Source organism: Anarrhichthys ocellatus, unplaced genomic scaffold, assembly GCF_004355925.1.
Source record: "Anarrhichthys ocellatus isolate YVR2014 unplaced genomic scaffold, GSC_Weel_1.0 scaffold11, whole genome shotgun sequence".
In the NCBI taxonomy this organism is placed as follows: domain Eukaryota; kingdom Metazoa; phylum Chordata; class Actinopteri; order Perciformes; family Anarhichadidae; genus Anarrhichthys; species Anarrhichthys ocellatus.
The window spans coordinates 3,301,799-3,320,071 of record NW_022280041.1 but is presented as its reverse complement, the minus strand read 5'-3'; the positions used below and the strand labels follow the sequence as shown (position 1 = coordinate 3,320,071).

General features: G+C 46.6%; 3 protein-coding genes across 8 annotated transcripts in view; all 3 read left to right on the top strand.

Annotated features, from left to right (window-relative positions):
- Nucleotides 1-965: 965 nt before the first annotated feature.
- On the top strand, nucleotides 966-4,529 carry ccs (copper chaperone for superoxide dismutase). Of its 2 annotated transcripts, none has more exons than XM_031851520.1 (8): nucleotides 966-1,104; nucleotides 1,314-1,386; nucleotides 1,817-1,954; nucleotides 2,169-2,343; nucleotides 2,430-2,490; nucleotides 2,907-2,984; nucleotides 3,517-3,620; nucleotides 3,734-4,529. In XM_031851520.1, the coding sequence occupies exons 1-8, from the start codon at nucleotides 970-972 to the stop codon at nucleotides 3,891-3,893; spliced, it is 924 nt and encodes a 307-aa protein (XP_031707380.1). In that variant the 5' UTR covers nucleotides 966-969; the 3' UTR covers nucleotides 3,894-4,529. The 2 variants fall into 2 exon arrangements, with proteins under 2 accessions (XP_031707380.1, XP_031707381.1); XM_031851521.1 differs by having other exon boundaries at nucleotides 3,517-3,637.
- Nucleotides 4,530-5,425: 896 nt separating this feature from the next.
- On the top strand, nucleotides 5,426-10,435 carry rbm14b (RNA binding motif protein 14b). 2 transcript variants are annotated; one of them, XM_031851518.1, is made up of 4 exons: nucleotides 5,426-5,518; nucleotides 7,192-7,544; nucleotides 7,966-8,989; nucleotides 9,289-10,435. In XM_031851518.1, exons 2-4 carry the CDS (start codon nucleotides 7,196-7,198, stop codon nucleotides 9,599-9,601), a joined length of 1,686 nt encoding a protein of 561 aa, XP_031707378.1. In that variant the 5' UTR covers nucleotides 5,426-5,518; nucleotides 7,192-7,195; the 3' UTR covers nucleotides 9,602-10,435. The 2 variants fall into 2 exon arrangements, with proteins under 2 accessions (XP_031707378.1, XP_031707377.1); XM_031851517.1 differs by having other exon boundaries at nucleotides 7,945-8,989.
- A 37-nt stretch (nucleotides 10,436-10,472) lies between these two features.
- The window catches only part of actn3b (actinin alpha 3b), a 31,502-nt gene continuing 23,701 nt past the window's right edge, over nucleotides 10,473-18,273 (top strand). The window contains exons 1-2 of one of the 4 annotated variants that reach the window (XM_031851514.1): nucleotides 10,473-12,496; nucleotides 16,245-16,415. In XM_031851514.1, the coding sequence (XP_031707374.1) occupies nucleotides 16,281-16,415 (135 nt within the window). In that variant the 5' untranslated portion in view covers nucleotides 10,473-12,496; nucleotides 16,245-16,280. Of the gene's footprint in view, nucleotides 16,416-18,273 lie in introns of all 4 variants that reach the window. The other 3 variants (XM_031851512.1, XM_031851513.1, XM_031851515.1) reach the window with 3 other exon arrangements.

Sequence of the window (18,273 nt, the reverse complement as noted above, 5' to 3'; positions counted from 1 at the left end):
TATATATATATATACCATAAGATGATAGAAATTTGTCTCAGAGGACTGCTTCGTGGGCAACATTTGATTTTTGGATCAATTTCATGAAATGCCTTGATTTTTTTCATCTTTTTTTTGAGACAGATTCTACCACAGAATACATTCCTAGCAATTTTAACTTTTAATAGTTACTCAAATTGCACTAGTAAATTTACATATACCATGATACATCTGTATCACCTGCCCCTAATCCATCACAATACACATGGCTATACTGCTCATGTTGGAAAATACTATCTTTGCATCATGTGTGCATATTGATTTGAAACGTCTTGACTGCTATATTGACGTAAAAATTAAAAAGTATAGAATGTCCAACATTGGTGAAAACCACCCATCTAACGTTTGGGAAGTCTTTTTTAGATAAGACGAAAAATTGACAAGATTCTCTCACTTTTATTCTCCTTGAAATCTTTCAAACCATTAAGAATATTTACAAATCTACTATCACCAAACTTAAAACAAAGCTATATATATATATACATTCAGTTTTCTGTATACTACTACTACTGGCCTACTATAATATTAGCATGATTAAGTACAGCTGCTAGCAAGTACATTTACTGAACTACTGTATTTAAGAGTAGTTAAAATTTTCTGCCACATCAAACCTAAATACAAGAAAAGAAATTATTAAAAAAACAACATTATATAAATAATTACTACATGTGCATTTAGAGAAACTACATAATTATAATGTAACAATTATTATATATAAATATAACACTAGGAGATTTAATTTCAACATTTTGTTTTGGTAATATTATTTATTTATTTATAATTTTATTTATTTACTTATTTATTTATTTATTTATTTATTTATTTCAACCAAGTAAAAAGGCTTCATTCGTCTCCATAATGACTGAATTGACGGGTAGTCGGCCACGTGGCGGCGGTAACGAGCGCCCACGTCACCGTGACCTCACCAACATGGCGGCGCCCGCTATCAGGCGCAGCTGGCTCGCTTCCGTTTCCAGAAAAGTGGGAAGTTGTCTGTTTAATTCAGTTGTCATCGCCCAGGCGGCTCCGCGCGGTGACGAAATGGACTCTGCGGGGCCAACCAAGGTTCGACAGTAACGCGTGTCGTGTTTTGCTGAGTCACGATATTATTAAAATAATGTCAAAAACATGCCTTATTGTGCTCGTGCGCTCCTGTGTCGCTGCGCAGTTACATAGCGTGCTAAGCTCACGTGCTACTAATGCCGATATGATAATGTACTTAACCTTACATTGTGTTATCTACAGGTGTTTCATGTTTCTTTACTGCTCCACAGCTGGAGTTTGCGGTGCAGATGACGTGTGAGAGCTGCGCAGTTAAAGTCCGAGCTGTGCTGGAAGGCGAACCAGGTAAGAGAGCACTGAAGGGTTTGTTTACCAGCACTGTGAAAGGAGTTTATTACTACTAAATAGCGACAACTGCTGTTACACGTCAAACTAATTCATCTAGATTGAATGCTAAACTTCTGTAAACTAGAAACTTTGAAATATGTGCGCAGCTGATCATGCAAAAACATGTGCAATATGTCTGCAGGCAAGCATGCAATGCTACACTTATGCCAGGTTAATGATCAATGAATATGATCAATTATCAATGAATGTCTGCTTCAAGGAAATTCAACAACTGCTCTTCATCTTAGCACGGTTTATTAGAATAACAGAGTGATGCAGAAAAGCTGAAAATCCTCACATTGAAAAGATTGAAGCGTTTGTTCGTCACTAGTTTATCATTCATTTTTAATTTCCTATCTATCGCTTGATGGTTCGACCGTGTCTGCAGGAGTGTCGTCCGTCAGTGTGGATGTGGGTAAGGAGCAGGTGCTGGTGGAGTCGGCGCTGACCAGCGCAGAGGTGCAGGCTCTGATAGAGAGCACGGGACGCAGGGCGGTGCTGAAAGGCATCGGAGGATCGGAGCACGGTGAGAAAACAACGGGACCGGAGTGAGGCCGTAGCTTTAAGTAATGAAAATGTTCAGATACCAGAAGTCTGGTTGGATGTGTAATGTTATTTACTCTTCTAAATCAGCTGTAGACTGTTTTATAAGACTTTGTATGCACCAGTCATTGATTCCTAATAACACATATCAACAAAACACGTCCTGGATTAACATATCGCAAGTATTTCCATGACAGACCTGGGTTCAGCTGTGGTTATGCTGGCCGGTGTGGGGAGGATCCAGGGGGTGGTGCGTTTGCTGCAGCTGTCCGAGCAGCGCTGCTTGATTGACGGGACCATTGATGGGTTGGAGCCCGGACCCCACGGCCTCCACGTCCACGCCCTGGGGGACCTCACGCGGGACTGCCTCAGGTAGGACGTTGTACATTGTCTTGGCCTCGTTAATGGTGGACGGCAACCACGCAGTTTCAAATTCTTCTTCTTTTGTGTTTTTACAGTTGTGGAGAGCACTACAACCCCTTCGGAAGACAACACGGCGGTCCAGGGGACTCTGAAAGGGTACATCTGCTCCTTAACTTCCTGCATAATCGTTCGTTGTTCATCGTTTTTAGAGACTACTTGCTCCGTGCCAGAGTTCACTCATGCCAGAATATTTAGCCGTAGAAGGAGTTAGTAAATAATGGATCCTCTCCTCATAAATACTGACAAAATCTCTGCTCCAGATTTAATAAATATTTCAGCGTGAGCCAAATGTGAGACGTGATACCCGTCTCCGATTGCCAAACGTGTCCCGCAGGAGCCGTTTTGAAGCAGTTCTGCTTCAGGGGCCACATTTTCAATTAAGTGTGTGACAGTCGGGGCCACGCCTCTTAAGGCGGTGTTCCCTAACTTTTAAATGCCGCTTACTCTCGTGTAGGCTCTCTATGGTTCTGTGTTATTTATGTGGGCACTCTCTGTGTGTTGTTGTCGTGCAGCATGTGGGTGATCTGGGAAATATTGTTGCTGGACCAGATGGCCGAGCTTCATTTCGACAAGAGGACAGTCAGCTAAAGGTAACACACACACACACACATATTGGCACTGGTAGAAAAGCAGGTAACTGCAACATATTTAGCTTTAGGAATCAAATATGTTTCATACAAACATTTAATTTCCAAAGCAACACCAGATGCCCATCTTATTTCCCGATTTTGTGCCTCCTCGTCTCCTCGCTCCTCTGGCTTGTGACCCATCACGAGGAGCGCCGAGGCTTGCCGGAGGAGCTATAAGCAAGGAAGCACCGGTGTGTCCTTCGTGGAAGTGTTTTCCAGTGACGGATAAAAGAGGCGACACAGCTCGACCCCCACGTCGTATTTAATTGACGTGAGGCTCCGATGCAGTGATATCGCACGTTGTTAAATACCCTCGGCTCCTATCTCCTCGCGTCGCTTCCTCTGCTCGTATCTCCTGTGGGCGGGTCTAAAACGTGAGGCGAGGAGGCGAGGGTGAAGGAATTGAGGATGTACAAAGTGGGAAATGGGGGAAAAGCTCTGAATGAGGGCTTTTCTTTTCCTCTCCATTGACTCCTTGATGCTCACGCTGTAGGTTTGGGACGTGATCGGCCGGTCGTTGGTGGTGGATGCGGGCGAGGACGACCTGGGCCGAGGAGGTCAGCCGCTCTCCAAACGGACTGGGAACTCTGGGGAAAGGTGTGTCAACGGCACTGGTTTGTAAATGGACCTTGAGTTGGGATTGTTTTGTCAAACTACCAGCTCCAAGGTTGAGATTTGATAATGATAACACTGCGTCTTTTCCTCTACAGACTGGCCTGTGGGATCATCGCCCGATCCGCTGGTCTTTTCCAGAACCCCAAACAGATTTGCGCCTGTGACGGGGTCACGCTGTGGGAGGAGAGAGACCGGCCGATAGCGGGGAAAGGTCGGAGCAAGGCCGGCACGGAGACGCCGGCGGCACACCTCTGAACACAGAGCCTTATCCGTTTGAACAGAAAAGGATCGGAGCTCTGAGGAATACGTTTCCACACAGCTGGACGGATGACCAAAGAAAAACGGCCTTATTTTCTTGAAATGAAATCCTCTTGCGGTCACAGTTTACTGTCCTCTGAGGATTTTAAAAGCACTGTAGCAGTTTAAATCGGAGGCTTTGTGAAAGCCACCTTTGATTAGCTAGATGTCCGTTAATACTGTTGTATGTTTGTATAAAGAGCCACCTCCGACACAATCTGTCTCGTCGCCGTCTAAATGAATAACATTCATGGCTGGGATCAATTTAATTAAAGTGTCTAAGCTGATGATGCAAGCCTCCTAAAAAAACAGTCGTAGAAATGATTCGTTAAAAACATAGGTTTTGAGTTTAGCAGGAAAGTCAACACACACGTGGGTTTACAAAATGGAGTGAGGCTTATAATTAGGATATTTACTGTCGCAAAGCTTTCCAGCTGCATTAGTCCGACTGCACAGTATACGTTCTGTTCCACTGTTTATCTGCAACTCCTCCATTAGTGTGTTCATTTTAAATCCATCAGCTTGTGCGGGTGACTTGTTTAAGAGAGATTTTGAAAGAGCTCGGAGGAGAGAGTCAAATTCCAGAGGGAAAGTGGGGTTCCTTGAAGGAGTGTGTGCTCAGCTCCTTCATCCTGCTAAAAAAAAAATATATATATACGTGATGATTGAAGTATAATCTAATGATGTACAAAACTTCTACCTCGTCACACTTATTGATTTCTGTTAACGCACATCTCCTTCCCCCTGACGACGCCGTCAATATTGTGACGGAGTGGTGTGCTGCGTATCGCCGTTGCAAGTTTAGCATCGATTGTCCAAATTGAGCATCTGTCTTGTCCCGGTGAAGGCTGAATACGCTTATTGAATTTTCCCCCTCAAATGTTCAGTCGGTGTCCTTTTTTCCCATTTGTGTCCGAGGGCTGTGAACGCCACTTGAATGTAGGACTGTAGGAATATAAAATGAAGTTTTATATTATAGATTTTTTTTTTTTTTAATTTATTTATTTTTTTTTCCAATCGATATGTTTGTCTTTAAATAGACATTTTTGTCTCTGACAATTAATCAAATCAGTGAGAAGCTGGAACCCAAAAATGTAAAAGAAAATGTTTTTGCTTGATAAATATAAAATGTTTTGCTGATTTCATTTTCTGCTTCAATGTTTGACAATCTGCGTGAATCATTGTCACACACACACACTCACACACAGCCTGCATTAGTATTAATATTGCACTTGATCTGTCCTCTGTGGCTGAGCAAATGTGTCATATTTCTTTCATGGAACATAATGAGCCCTCTAATTGAACTCACTCGCTTGTTTCCTGTCTCCCCCTTCGGTGCAGAACCCTGCGGCTTTAAAGCAGCCTTTAATTCTTCTTCTTCTGGTGGCACTGATGAAATGAAACGGGCTCATACTTGGCCTCGTGTACGTGCATTATTGTGTGTGTGTGTCCTATATTTGTGAGGACTCAGCATCCTCTGGGGTGCAGCAGCAGCCCTCCCCCTCCTGCAGCCCTTCTCCAGCAGAATGCCCGACATGCAAACGGAAGCAGGCGCTACCATTTTGAAACGCAGCACCGCCTAGGTAAGATGGTAGTTCCTTTTATTTGAATCGCCGTTTTCTGCCGTATTATTCTCATCGGAGGCGATTAAATCTAAACTCGTCTTTAGGCTCGAGCGTTTTCCACGTGCGTGTTGTCGCGTGGGAGTCCGTTAAACCGTGTTGTTGCACGGAAATCACTCGGTGTTACACTGTATTCATTCCTGTGCGTGGGGAGAGAAGAACATGTCTGTTGTTACATTGTATCGATCTGCGTTCGGGTTCCAGCTGTTGTAATCTGCTGTTTTGTGGTTTACATTGTTGCGTAAAATACATGTTTTTAAAAAATCTATTTATTTTTCGCTTTTAGGGTTTGTTTGCTTTGCACACGAGCAAGAAAACCAAGCATCCCGCCTCATTCACATTTCTTACACATGCAATACAAATCTGTCCAACGCGTCTAAACAACTTAACTTGCGTCTTATCGAGATTTATTTCGCTTTTTTTTTTTTTTTTTTTTTTTTTTTTTTTTTTTTTTTAAAAGACGCGAGCTTGTGAAAATGTGTTGACTCAGCTTCGCGCTGCGTCATCAGAAAACCAGCTCCTCCTTCCTCCTCTCCCTGTAGTTATGCCTCGCATGGACTCAGTGTTCATGCAGCAGCCATATGTAACCGAGGGGTGCACTCACACGTGGAGGCCCCACAGCACAGAAACACCGAAGCTTGCATCTCCTTTAATACATTCGTGTGTGTGTGTGTGTGTGTGTCAGCAGCAGCACAAGAGGTGCAGTTCAGTCTGACTGGAGCCTAAACCAAAAAAAAAAATAGAAATGTCATTCTCTGGTGTCATGTTCCACATTGCCCTTTTGATTCACAGCCAGTCGTGAAGGTTGCTCAAGAGGAAGGAAAAAGGTGTCGACCAACCTGTAGAAAAACACTCCTACAGTGTGACTTAGAAGAGAGTGAAGAAGGGAGGGGGAAAAAAGGTGACACATTGGGGCCTTTCTGTATCACCCAAGTCTTAAAGATCACTGAAAATGCCACGTGTGTTGATCCGCAGCGCTCTTACTTTGAAGGTAATGGTGTAAGATCCCGGCTGTCTCCTGTGTAAGAGCCTGACTCACAGCGGTACCTGTAATTACAGCCCCCTCTAAAGTAAGACTGAGATATTTAATGACGTGCTCCTTCAGTCTGCCTCTGCTCCACGACGACTATTGGAGATATTTCGCTTATTACTCGCTGACATAATGCGGCTCCTGTGGGGGGGGGAAACCCTGCTCTGTTTTGCATAATCTTTTATCTGAACACACAGGCAATTGTGGGGTCAAATATTTGAATGTTAATCTGGCGGCTCATTCACGCGCCGAGGTTTCTCTATCGAGAGTGCACGTATAAATTCTCTTATTGGTGTGCTCAGTCTTTTATTTGCCTAATCTCTGGATAGTAAGGCAGCAGGTGTTAAGTCTTTTGTTTATTCAAAGTCAGCACCAACCCCCCCTCCCTCACAGATCTTTTTCAGCCCAGAAAAAGAAACTAAATAGTTGGGTCAGCGATGTCCCTGCGTACTGCAGCCCAGCCCTGTATTCAGATAATCACACTCCACTACTTCCTTCTCCTCTTCAGACTTTGTTCTCACTTGTCGCACTGTGTAGTTAACGCCCTCCTCCTTCCTCTCTTATCTCTAACCAAGTACAACCCTCCTCTGTTCCCCCTCTGCAGCGCCATGGACAAGAGCAACACGGTGAAGCTCTTCGTGGGCAACCTGGCGTTGGACACCACCCAGGAGGAGCTGTCGGCCATCTTCGAGCCCTACGGCCAGGTGGTCAGCTGCAGCGTGCTGCGGCAGTTCGCCTTCGTCCACCTGCAGGGCGAGAACGCCGCCGAGCAAGCCATCCGGGAGCTCAACGGCCGGGAGTTTCGCGGGCGCAATCTGGTGGTGGAGGAGTCGCGGGGGAGGCCGTTGCACTCCACCAAGGTGTTCGTGGGTAACCTGAGTGGGATGTGCACCACCGAGGACCTCCAGCAGCTGTTCCAGACGTTCGGGAAAGTCCTCGAGTGTGATAAAGTGAAAGGTGAGCCAAGGCCTGTTTTTTTTTTTTTTTTATATATATATATATATATATATATATATATGTGTGTTTTAAAAGCTCCCGGTAACATCTCTCTCTCTCGAGTGTTGTGTGTGAAATTGTGGAGCTAGTGTTTGAAGTCGTGCCGTAGAGCGGGTAAGCGATTACATCTGACAGTTCTTATTCCAGTTAAAGAGATTTTGTGCTCTACTGCACACGTTTGAGACCATGTGATGTGTTATTATGATACATAAGTCCAAAGTTCTCTGTGTGCAAAAGAACAAGACGCGCCCACGTCCTTGTTTCCCTTTGGTGCAATGCATTCTTCTTGGTAGCAGTAATAAGTAAGTGCCTGTGGCAATGCCACTGTGATCCTAACTGTTGTCCCTGCGCTCAATGACAGCCAGGCATTCCTCTTCCGCAGGCTATGCCTTTGTCCACATGGAAAACAAGGAAGACGCGCTCCAGGCCATCGAGGCCCTGCACGGCACCTCGTTTAAGGGCCGCCCCCTGTCCGTAGAGCTGTCCAAGGTCCAGCCCAGCAAGCAGGCGCCTACGGGAAAGATCCCCTGTGTTAACTGTGGAAAGCAGGGCCACTATGCTGGAGAATGCCCCGTGGGGAAGCCCTCTCTGGAGCAGTACCAGAGTCAGGCGGCGGTCCTGGCGGCTGCCGCCGCCGCCGCCGCCGGCCTCCCGCTACAGGTCCAACAAAGCGTGCACAATTCGGTCTACAACACCTCCACCTTCGATCCCACATATGCGGCTCTCACTGGGATCACCACGGGCACGCGCACCGACGGAAACCCCGTGAATCCGGCTGTTTATGGTGCTCTTGCCAGCCAGGTGTACGGTGCCAACGTTGCCAGTCAGCTTTATGGATCGGTGGCCAACCAGGCAGCTCTACAATCAGGCGCCACCCAAATGTACAGCTCGATGGCGCCCAACATCTACGGCCAGATGGCGGCGAACGCCGCCGCCTACTCCCCTCAAGTTTACACCCCAACCATGGCCAACTCCCATGTCTACCTGACCGCTGCTCATGGACTAGAAATGCAAACAGCAGCGGCGGCGGTCAACCCCGCCTACGCCGTATCTCCAGCTATTTATGGCGGCGGCGCACAGGCCTACGCTCACATAAGCGCCATGGGAGCAGCGGACCCCACCACAGCCATCTTTGAGGCCGCCAGACAGGCACATTACTTTGCCCAGGGCCAGCAGGTTATGGCCGACCAGCAGCAGCAGGCGGCCGTCGCGGCGGCGGCGGCGGCTGCCGCAAAGTCTGGCGAGAGGGACCGCAGTCCCCTGCGGAGGTCGATGCCTCTGCTACCAGACCCGGTGATGAAGCCGTTCATGTACCAGAGAGCCAAGCCGCGCCGGCCCCTGCTCCCAACACCAGCCGGCCGAGCGGCAGAAGAGGCAGCGGAGGCTGCAGAGGACCCCATGGCCAGGTAGGACGTGATCTTCAAACCTCTTTAACCAGCAGCTATGCGGCCAGCCCTGAAACATTCCCAGAGAGAGTCGAGTTTGTGTCTCTGCTACTGTACTTTTCAGCTGTTTACCTCTAGGAATCACGGTTATTTACAATCTTTTTGCCACATTTCTCACAGTTGATTAATGCTTCATTGCATCCTTCTCTTTCGCTTCACCGCTCTCCCGTTACTCCCACTGTGTCATCCCACATCCTGTCCCCTCCTCCTACCTGAACCCTCCTCTCCCCCCTACCTTAACCCCTCCCTACTTCTCTTAGGTACTACGCGGAGTACTACCAGCAGCTGCAGCAGTACCCCCAGTTCCAGTACGCCTACCCGCCGCCGAGTGCCATGACGGCCATCCAAGGCATGCCGGGAGTGTCGGCGGTCCCCACCGTTTCCGCGATGTCCGCCCAGTCGGTCGCTGCGCTGGACGCCCTCAGGCCAGTGGTTCCCTCCGCCGCGGCAGTGGCAGCCGCCATGGCTGTGCCAAGGGTGTATGAGCCGCCGTTGCCGCCGCCCACGCGCAAGGAGGCCATCCTCCGCCGCCCCGAACTCTCCCTTCACACGCCTGAGCCCCCCTTCCGATAGTCGCACACAACTCTGCCCCTTCCACCCTACACCCCCTCCCTCTTCGCCCTGAACCCCCATCCCACATCTCCTCTTCCACCCCCAAACTTGACCACCTTACAGCAGCTGTATGTGCGTGTGAGTGAGTCAGTGCGTCTGTGGGATCTAAGTGTGTGTGGGGGGTGGGGTTTGAAACTTGGGGGCTCCTTTGGTTTATTAACCTGCTTTACGAGGGACTCGGTCGGCTAACCTTGGTCCTGTTTGCATACACACACTGCAGCCATGAATGGGAGGCTCTCACCTGTTGTTCGGGCATTCTTTGTGCTTCTCAGTTTTACTTCTTTTTTTCTTTATCGTGCCAGTCTCACACTTGTGCCAGTATTAGACTGACCCAGTCGGTCGTTTCACATGCCTTTTATTTCCGCAACCCAGTTATGATTTTTCTACGGCCAAATCCACGATAAGACATTGGTTTTTATCAGCCATCCTCCTTGGGCCTAGATGATCAGTTCGGGCAGCTAATTTGAAACCTTTTCTGCCTTATGTTGGGAGCGTTTTGATTTGTAATGTAATCGGATGGGAAGCCAGATAAACACACACATTGTGTCCAGGCTGCATTGCATCGTGTCCAATAGAACCAAGGTTGACGGTTTTTTTTGGGGGGGGGGGGGGGGTTTGTCCGGAATGTGATGTGGGTTGTGTGAAAGAGGGCTCCTGACCTTGCAGCGCACAAACGCAGCAGCTTAGACTGCGCCTTGCAGAAAAGAGAACAAAAAAAAAACCACGTAAAGCACACATAAGACGTACTGTAATGTATGTCTGGATCTCTCCTTGACCCCTCCCCCCCCCCCCCCCCTCCTCGAACTTTTACAGGCACTGCTGCCTCCCCCCCCCCCCCCCCCACCTGTACTCTAACTACAACACTGGAAGGCACGGCTTCACCTCTCTTTCTCTCTCTCTCTTTAACTACAGCTGCCTACCTCTGACAGTACATTTCTGTTCTATTAAACATTTTTCACCCAGTCAGCAGTTCCTGTAAAGGTACAGGGTCTTTATTTTAGGGGGGAGGGGCGGATTTTCAGTGACAATGACTTTTGTAGATATTCTGTATTAAGTCCTCCTCCATTTCCTGAGGCCTTTAAAACACAACTGTTTTGCGTTTTTTGTTTGTTTTAGTGTAGTTTACATGTAATACAAGTCATCCCTGGGGTGTAATGAAATGTAAATGGGAAAAGAAACCCCCCCCCCCCATGTGTGACTACTGAATGAGCTGTTTACAAAGGATCTGTACACTGCATCCTATTAGGAATCATGACATGTGACAAGCTCAATTATGTGCCTATAAGCTTTGAGTGAAGCGCATTACGTGGAGGGATCTCCCATTTTAAGTGCTTTTTAATCGTTTCATGGGGGGGGGGGTAACTGGATCGTAGTTATTATTTTTTTATAGAAGAAAAGCCACAAACTGAGCCTCACAGGTTCATAATTAGCAGCTGGTTTTAAGCAGGAACAGTGATAGCACCAATGAATTGAGAGATGGGGAAGTGTCTTCCAGATGCCCCAACTATCTGACTTTTTTTTTTTAAATACCAGACCTGCGTCAGATTGTAATTGCAAAAATATTTAAGTGTCATGTTTTAAATCCGGTTGTTGGATCCGGTTGGCGGGGTTTTCGGCATCGGGATGACTAAAGCTTGACCTGTAAGGACGGGTACCTTTTGACATTCACGAGCTCGTCCCGAGTGGCAAACTCCGCCCATTCGGTTCTAAAATAATCACTTAAAACTCTCACTTTTGTTTTGCGGCTACTGCTTGACATCGGTCTGATGCACACACAGACATCCTCTGAATTCACCTTACTACCTCGCTGTCCCCCCTCCCCTCCCCCCCCATCCTTTCTCCCGCTGTGGTTTTTAGTAGTTAAGTGACTTTTGCATCTCACAGTGTAATCTTTCTGTGTTGTATATACAAATACATACCAGTTGCATCCTTTGTAGAATTATGTGGTTTGCGAAATGTCTTGTTTGCCATGTTTGAGACCGTATTTTTTAGAGAAGTACTTTAATTTTGCCTTTTAATTTTAATTTTTTTTTATTAGGAAAAGACAAACAGAATTAAAAATCGGCATGCTTTTTATTGAGAATATGTATACTATAATAATTATTATAATAAAGTGTTTGGCTCACTACTGTGGTAAAAGAAAGCAAAGGGTTTGGACATTTCCCCTTCTTGTTGATGTTGTTCTTCTCCACTATCTGTTTCTCTCGTGTTAAAATGACCACGCAGGTGTAGATGCTGGCCCAGCTTTGCTTTCTTTGGTCAGGGTAAGTGCCGGTTGGTGCTCCTTTCTCTCTCCAGCCTCTCAAACTGGGTGCAAACCAAAATTTCTCTGAAGAGGTTTGCACTTGACCAAACGCACATCAGGATTTAATTCTGGCAAAGAAAAAGCTGGGAATGGTCCTTTTTTTTGTTGTTTTTTTTAATAGATTTTTTTATTTTTTTTTTACATCAAGAAAGGACATGATAGAAACTGGCATCATGTTGAGAGCTGGGGAGAGGCACACAGATAGAATGGCCTGGGTGCATTTTGATCTGTGGAGCAGTCCTGTTTCTGGGGTTGATGGGTGTGCGTCTGGTCTGGTCTCGTCTCTCCCTGCTGCACCAAATTCTCCCCCCTTCCGTGTGTCTCTGTGTCCACTCAGGCCTGCATGTGTGATAATCTGTAACTCTGCCGCATAAAAGAAAAAAAAAAACTAAATACCCCCGGCGACAGTCCAGCTCTGAACTAACTATCTCAACTGAATTAGGTCACCGGGCCACCTGGGACGGCCAGCGTGCAGCCGTGCGTGAGCGTGGCGGCGTGAGCCATGGGGACGACTTTTAAGCGCGACGCCAACTCTCTCCTCACCACCCAAGGTAAATGAAAAAACGAAAACGAAACAAAAGCACTGACCTCTCCTCTCCCCACCTGCCGCCCCTTCCTTTTGACTGTGCCTTGACAACAACACTCCCACCTCCACACCTTCCTCTCCTCCGCCATCACCACCTCCCCCACTCCGTAACTCCTCCTCTGATGCAATGGCAGTGCCATCGGTGGGGGGGGGGGGGGTGAGGGGTTTAGGACCCCTTCCACAAGTCCTGTCTCGCATCAGCGTACTAGACTGTCCCGCTGGTGTCTGAGCTAGTGAATAAAGGGAAGTGTGTGTGTGTGTGTGTGTGTGTGTGTTTAACAGAACGAGAGCATGGATGTGTGGAGAACTTTTTTTTGGGAGGGGTGCTTCATTGATTGGTGAAGCTTGGCACATGCGGACAAACCCTTACCCCTCCCCTGCCCGCTAGTCAACTCCTCTCCACCGCCGTATTCGCCGCCCCCCCCTCCCCTCCCTCCTGACCCCTTCCCTCCCCTCCTCCTCAACCCCACCCTATTGTCCCTATGCGCCTCTCCTCTCCGCCGTTCACACACAAACACACAGCGCTTTTTTTTTTTTCCGCCGCCACCGCCGTCGCCCCACCACTCCCCCCTTGGATCTGGGTTTGTGGCTCTGGCTCGGACTCAACTTCCCAGAACCACCCACCTGACCCAACCTCCCCCATCCTCCTTTGTTACCGTAGAGGCCTGGGCGCGCCAATGGACAGTGTATGTGTGGTGGCCCGCCGCCGGACTCTGTAACATGATACAGAGAGGCTTCAATGTTGGGACAAGTCGCTTTGCTCAAATTGTTGAATGCCGGGTTATGTTCCACATGGCTGTGGAAGGGATCTTAACTCCTGTTAGCCAAAAGAACTTAGCTCCATTACATCTTAAGTGAAATTTTCTTCCCTTTGGGTCCCTCACAGCCTGTGTGCCAACCAGAAACGTCCTATAAGATAGGCCTAGGTATGAGGCCAGTCTGACCTGTAGATTCTCAATCTCAGGGTTCCTATAGGACTTTTCTGGCACGGCAGCTCTATTCCTCTTAATACTGGGATCAGCTGGACTGGCTGGGTACGTGCTCTCAGTGACTTGTGTGTTTTTATGTTGTTGTTTTTTACCTGTTTAAGATTGTCCATGTGCCGAGATAGAAAGCTTAACCCTCGCGCACACACACACACACACACACGATCCCCACACTCGCAGGTTTTCAGACCGCCAAATGAGTTGTCCGGCATTTTCTCTGACAGCTGCGGGATGAAGTCAAGAGGCCGTTGCCTTCTGTCCACCTGACAGACAAAGGAGAGGGATGAATAGATGAGTTGATTACAAGGTGAGTCGGTAGTGGAAGGATCCTCTGTCCAAAGCTGCGCTCTAACCTCACCTTTCCTGATCTTGGAGGACCCTGTTCTTGATTGCCACGATAGATAGAATCTCATTCTGGTCCTTCTACATTGACCATAGTGTATCCTGATAATGCAGCTTTGACTTTGAGGTGTCCATTTCTTGGATACACTTAACCTTTTTGTTTACTGAAATGTAGAAACATTTATGACCCCAAGATGTAAACAAAAAAAGAGGTCATCTTATTATTATTATTATTATTATTATAGTCTGGAAAATCAATGCAACTCCAGGCCCAATGTTTAGAACGAGGAGTAGATAAAGAGTTGACTCCTTTCCACCCCGGCCTCCATGATCAGGGCGCTCCAGTGCTTTTCCTCCGGCCACCTCCATCCTCCCCACTCTCCCAACGCCTCACTAAAGGCTTCTTCGGGTGCTTGCGAGTCGGGGGCTTCCAGTGCTTGGGTGAATGCAGCCACGCATCTCTTAAACCCCCCCCACCCCCCCATCTCTGCTCTGCAGTCACACTGTACTGACAGCCACAGCTCGCTGCAGCCTCCTCCCTATACTTCCACTTTCTCACCCACTCCCCCGCCGCTCCCCCACATGCCTTCTGCGGTTTGGACAGCTGCAGAACCACAGGTTGCGCTTTATGCATCACATCTCTGTACTGTGTTGTTGTGATGGGACCCCACAGGTCACATCTGTTCTCCTGCAGCAGGTATCAGCTGGGATGTGCGAGTGTGTGCATCCGGAAACACACTGCAGTTCGGTTTGAGCACAAAGCCCATAGACCACATTGCACATTGATTCAGTAGCTTTTAGCCAATTCTAGCTCTTCTAGCACAGATGTGAATCACAGGTATCGGCCTCTAGTGCTGCTCATCCGGTAGAGTCCTACGTCAGCCATTACCTCCTCTACGGGGGATTGACGCAACATCAGCGCCTGTAGAATTGAATACAGTTCAACACAATATTCCTGCATTTATCAAGAAGCTCGATGTTTTTCATTCCGGTTGATCGGTATTGGAGTTGTCTGCTCTCGATGCTGCAGTGTGCAGTGCATGAAGGTGTATTGGCTTGCACCACGTTCTAAGGTGTTCATGTTATTTTGTCCACCACTTTACGTGGCTGTTTTTATCGCCACCGGAGGCCAAGTCTTGTCTTTGTTTTTTGTTTTTTTTTGTGGTCCATATTATTATCAAAACTCCCACAGTTATGTTTACAGGGGTCAGCCCATCCACTTCCCTCGGCTCAGTAGTGGCACAGTAACATACATGCCGGTAACCACAAATAGTCACAGTAGCTAAGTTGCTTCAAGTAGGTTAATGGACCAAGCCGAGTGTGGTTACTTTTATATGCCTGATTAATTATGATATACATCATTCTAGTTTCCAAAGACCCATCGAGGGTGACAGAATAATGTGTCACCCTCGAGAGGATAGCAATATGAATCTGCTCATTTCAAGGAAATCAGTTCCAGCACAAAGACAAAATTGGTATTTTAGTTGGAAGGATTTTAGTGGATGAATGTTAGATGAAATCTTTGTGTCAACATGTTTACTGTGAATGAAAAATCCTGATATAAACACAAATTATATTGTACGGTTGTGATATGCATATATATGCCTTTTTGATCTGTATTTCTTAGTGTTTTAAGGCATTTTTTTCAGTCTGCATGCAAATCATGAATAAATTCTTTTTTTTTTCCTCATAAAAGTGCCTGAATCTCTTTTGTTCTAATGCAATTTATGTAATTGAACTATGACATTTGTATTTAATTATCGGCCGGAGACATTGTAGTATAGTTTATTATAAACTGCTTTTACCTGCAGCCTGTGGAATAAGATGGTTTGTTTCAGTGTTTGACTATTATGTTGCTAGAAATCCGTGTTCAGAGAGAGAGAGAGAGAGGGGGGGGGGGGGGGGTAATGTTCTTTGGTCCTGTTTTCCGGGAGAGATAGGCTGAAACTACAGAGACCCGGGTTTGCCATTGAGGGTCACTAACAGCAACAGGTGCATTGCACAGACCATAAAAACCTCTCTGGCGCGAGGGGGGCGTAATTGACAACCCTCCCAACCACTCGCAAGCCGGTTCACCCTGCCCGCAAGAGACCACCCCGCCTTTTCAACCTTTTTAGGGTCAGAACCTGATACCCATGCTGTCAGTTCCCATACTTATTGGGGTGCGGTCACGTATGACACGTTTGACCAGCAAAGGAGCACCGGACCAGCAGGGTTTTTTGGTAGTGGGAGCTCACCTCCGCACAGGCACCTCGCACCAGTGGAGTCTGGTCTCAGCAGCCCCTAACGATCTCTCCCCCCCGAACGCGAGACCCCACGTCTCAAGGTGGTTCTTGTCCTCACGGCAGCGTCTATTGCTGATTATTTTTTTTTTCTTTCTGTAAGCTGAGGGGGACGTGAAGTCCTGACAGAGGCTGCATCATGACGACTGTCGAAACCCATATAACATACAGCAACTCCTACACGATCAACGAGGAAGAGCGGTACATGACCCAAGAGGACGACTGGGACAGGGACCTGCTGCTGGACCCTGCGTGGGAGAAGCAGCAGAGAAAGGTAGGTTTGGATTGGGAGGCTCTGAGCAGAGGCGTATCTGCTTGTGCCGCCGTGCGTAATTACGCACAAATTGACCCATGCCCTCACACTATTAACACGTGACTTTTTTTTTTTTTGTACATTTTAACGTGACAAATGGTTTGGTTTCGGGAATCACCGGCCTCCCCAAGAATAGTCTGAAGTCTAAAACAGCCCAACGTGAAACTGGGTACGTGTGTGCCTTAACCGTCCTCGCACCTGGCACTTCAGTCCTGCTGGAAGCTGTGTGGGCAGATATTTTAGGCCTCGGCACTTTCTCAGTGTTGTCTTTCAGTGAACTTACCCCTTGCCTTGCGAAGATTGTCTAAATATAATACCACCCTCCCCAGGCTTTCGTCTGCATTTGAATTATAAAATACACATCAGTTTGTCAGGGTTTTACGCTTAAATCACGGCACTAAATGGGTGATGGGATGGAGAAACTTCCATTCAGTCATCTTGATTTAAGTCTATTTTTGTATAGGTCTAATTATGTGTAAGTTAAATTAAATGCACAAACACCTGCATTTCCTCACGTTACTGCTTCTTAATTTAATTACTTGACTATTTGATTGGTTTCTTAATAATACAAGTAAACCTCAAAAACAAACCCCCAAATTATTCCTGGAATAATATAATCATTTAACCGGATATTGTCAGCCATACTAAATTGGCCGTTGCCTAGGTGACCACCTGGCCTTGTCGCGTGGAGCACAAGCGCGACAGGTGCGTTTAATTAGCTGTCTGAGCTAAAAGTCAACTGACGCGCGTGACGTCTGCCGCCGCAAAACTGGGACAGAAACAACATCCCCAAAGGTCAATAACACTTGTGTAAATGTTCACCTCGCACACAAGTTCTCCACCCGCCGCCGTGTTCCAATAAATTATCACCCTTCCTTGGTTTGATCTTTTAAAAAGTAGCAAGCTCAGTACAAATGTTTGCTTCGCCTGTGGTCGCCATTTTTCAGAGTTGCATTCCTCCACCGCAAAAAATATCGGAGCTCAGGCTCGAAATAGCCGTTAGGTAGATCATCATTTCATCATCAACGCCTTCACCATCGTTTCTTGCTGTTCAGAAATACCATTAAGTGTTCATCTTTAATCAAACGTTCTGATGTTAGGATTAATAGATTGCTGCAACTCTGCACTCCTACTTGTACACATTTCATTCCCACGTTATCTTATATTTCTGTTTAGTACTGTTGTCTGTTTCTGAGTTCACATTAATCACCGAAGGCCCAGTTTACACTGAGTTCATCATTTTTACAGGTAGACCTAACACAGATGATTGGCTGACATTACATTCAAAGCACAGAGCAAATATAAACACGAGTTTTACAGCGTCGTTTGACAGCAAACTATTTAAATATCAATATTTAAATACTATATTAAACTCAAAACAGCTTTTTCAAAGTGTGTATATGCAATATTATGAATTAAGAATCATTTTGATCACTTGACGTGTAGAAATAGCCACTTCCTGTTATGTTGCCATCCTTTATTGGCTAAACAAAAGCCACAATTTGGTTCGATTCTTTGTTATTGTGAAAGCAATGTATATTAATATTCAATTTGAGTATTTCAGAAATGTCTCCAGAACAGTCGCCAGTCTTGTCAAAAGACGTTTACGCCGAGCTACATGCTTTTGCATGACTGCACCAATGTTGTTCCTCTTAATGTTGGACAGCAGTCCGATGATACAGACATTAATATACATTTTATACATCATTTGAGCAAGTAAAGAAACAAAAAATAAGCTGTTTGGCTTTTTAAACTCTATTTTTAATGATGCTCCTTATCAAAACGGGCAGTCTGTTATATTTTATGTAAAGTTCAAAAG

Excerpts from the sequence above, each read along its gene's own strand:
- rbm14b (XM_031851517.1), top strand. The coding sequence starts at position 7,196 with ATGGACAAGAGCAACACGGTGAAGCTCTTCGTGGGCAACCTGGCGTTG. Across the intron at positions 7,545-7,944 it reads CGAGTGTGATAAAGTGAAAG|CCAGGCATTCCTCTTCCGCA; the intron begins GTGAGCCAAGGC and ends GCTCAATGACAG. Across the intron at positions 8,990-9,288 it reads GCAGAGGACCCCATGGCCAG|GTACTACGCGGAGTACTACC; the intron begins GTAGGACGTGAT and ends TACTTCTCTTAG.
- ccs (XM_031851520.1), top strand. The coding sequence starts at position 970 with ATGGCGGCGCCCGCTATCAGGCGCAGCTGGCTCGCTTCCGTTTCCAGA. Across the intron at positions 1,105-1,313 it reads ACTCTGCGGGGCCAACCAAG|CTGGAGTTTGCGGTGCAGAT; the intron begins GTTCGACAGTAA and ends ACTGCTCCACAG. Across the intron at positions 2,344-2,429 it reads CTCACGCGGGACTGCCTCAG|TTGTGGAGAGCACTACAACC; the intron begins GTAGGACGTTGT and ends GTGTTTTTACAG.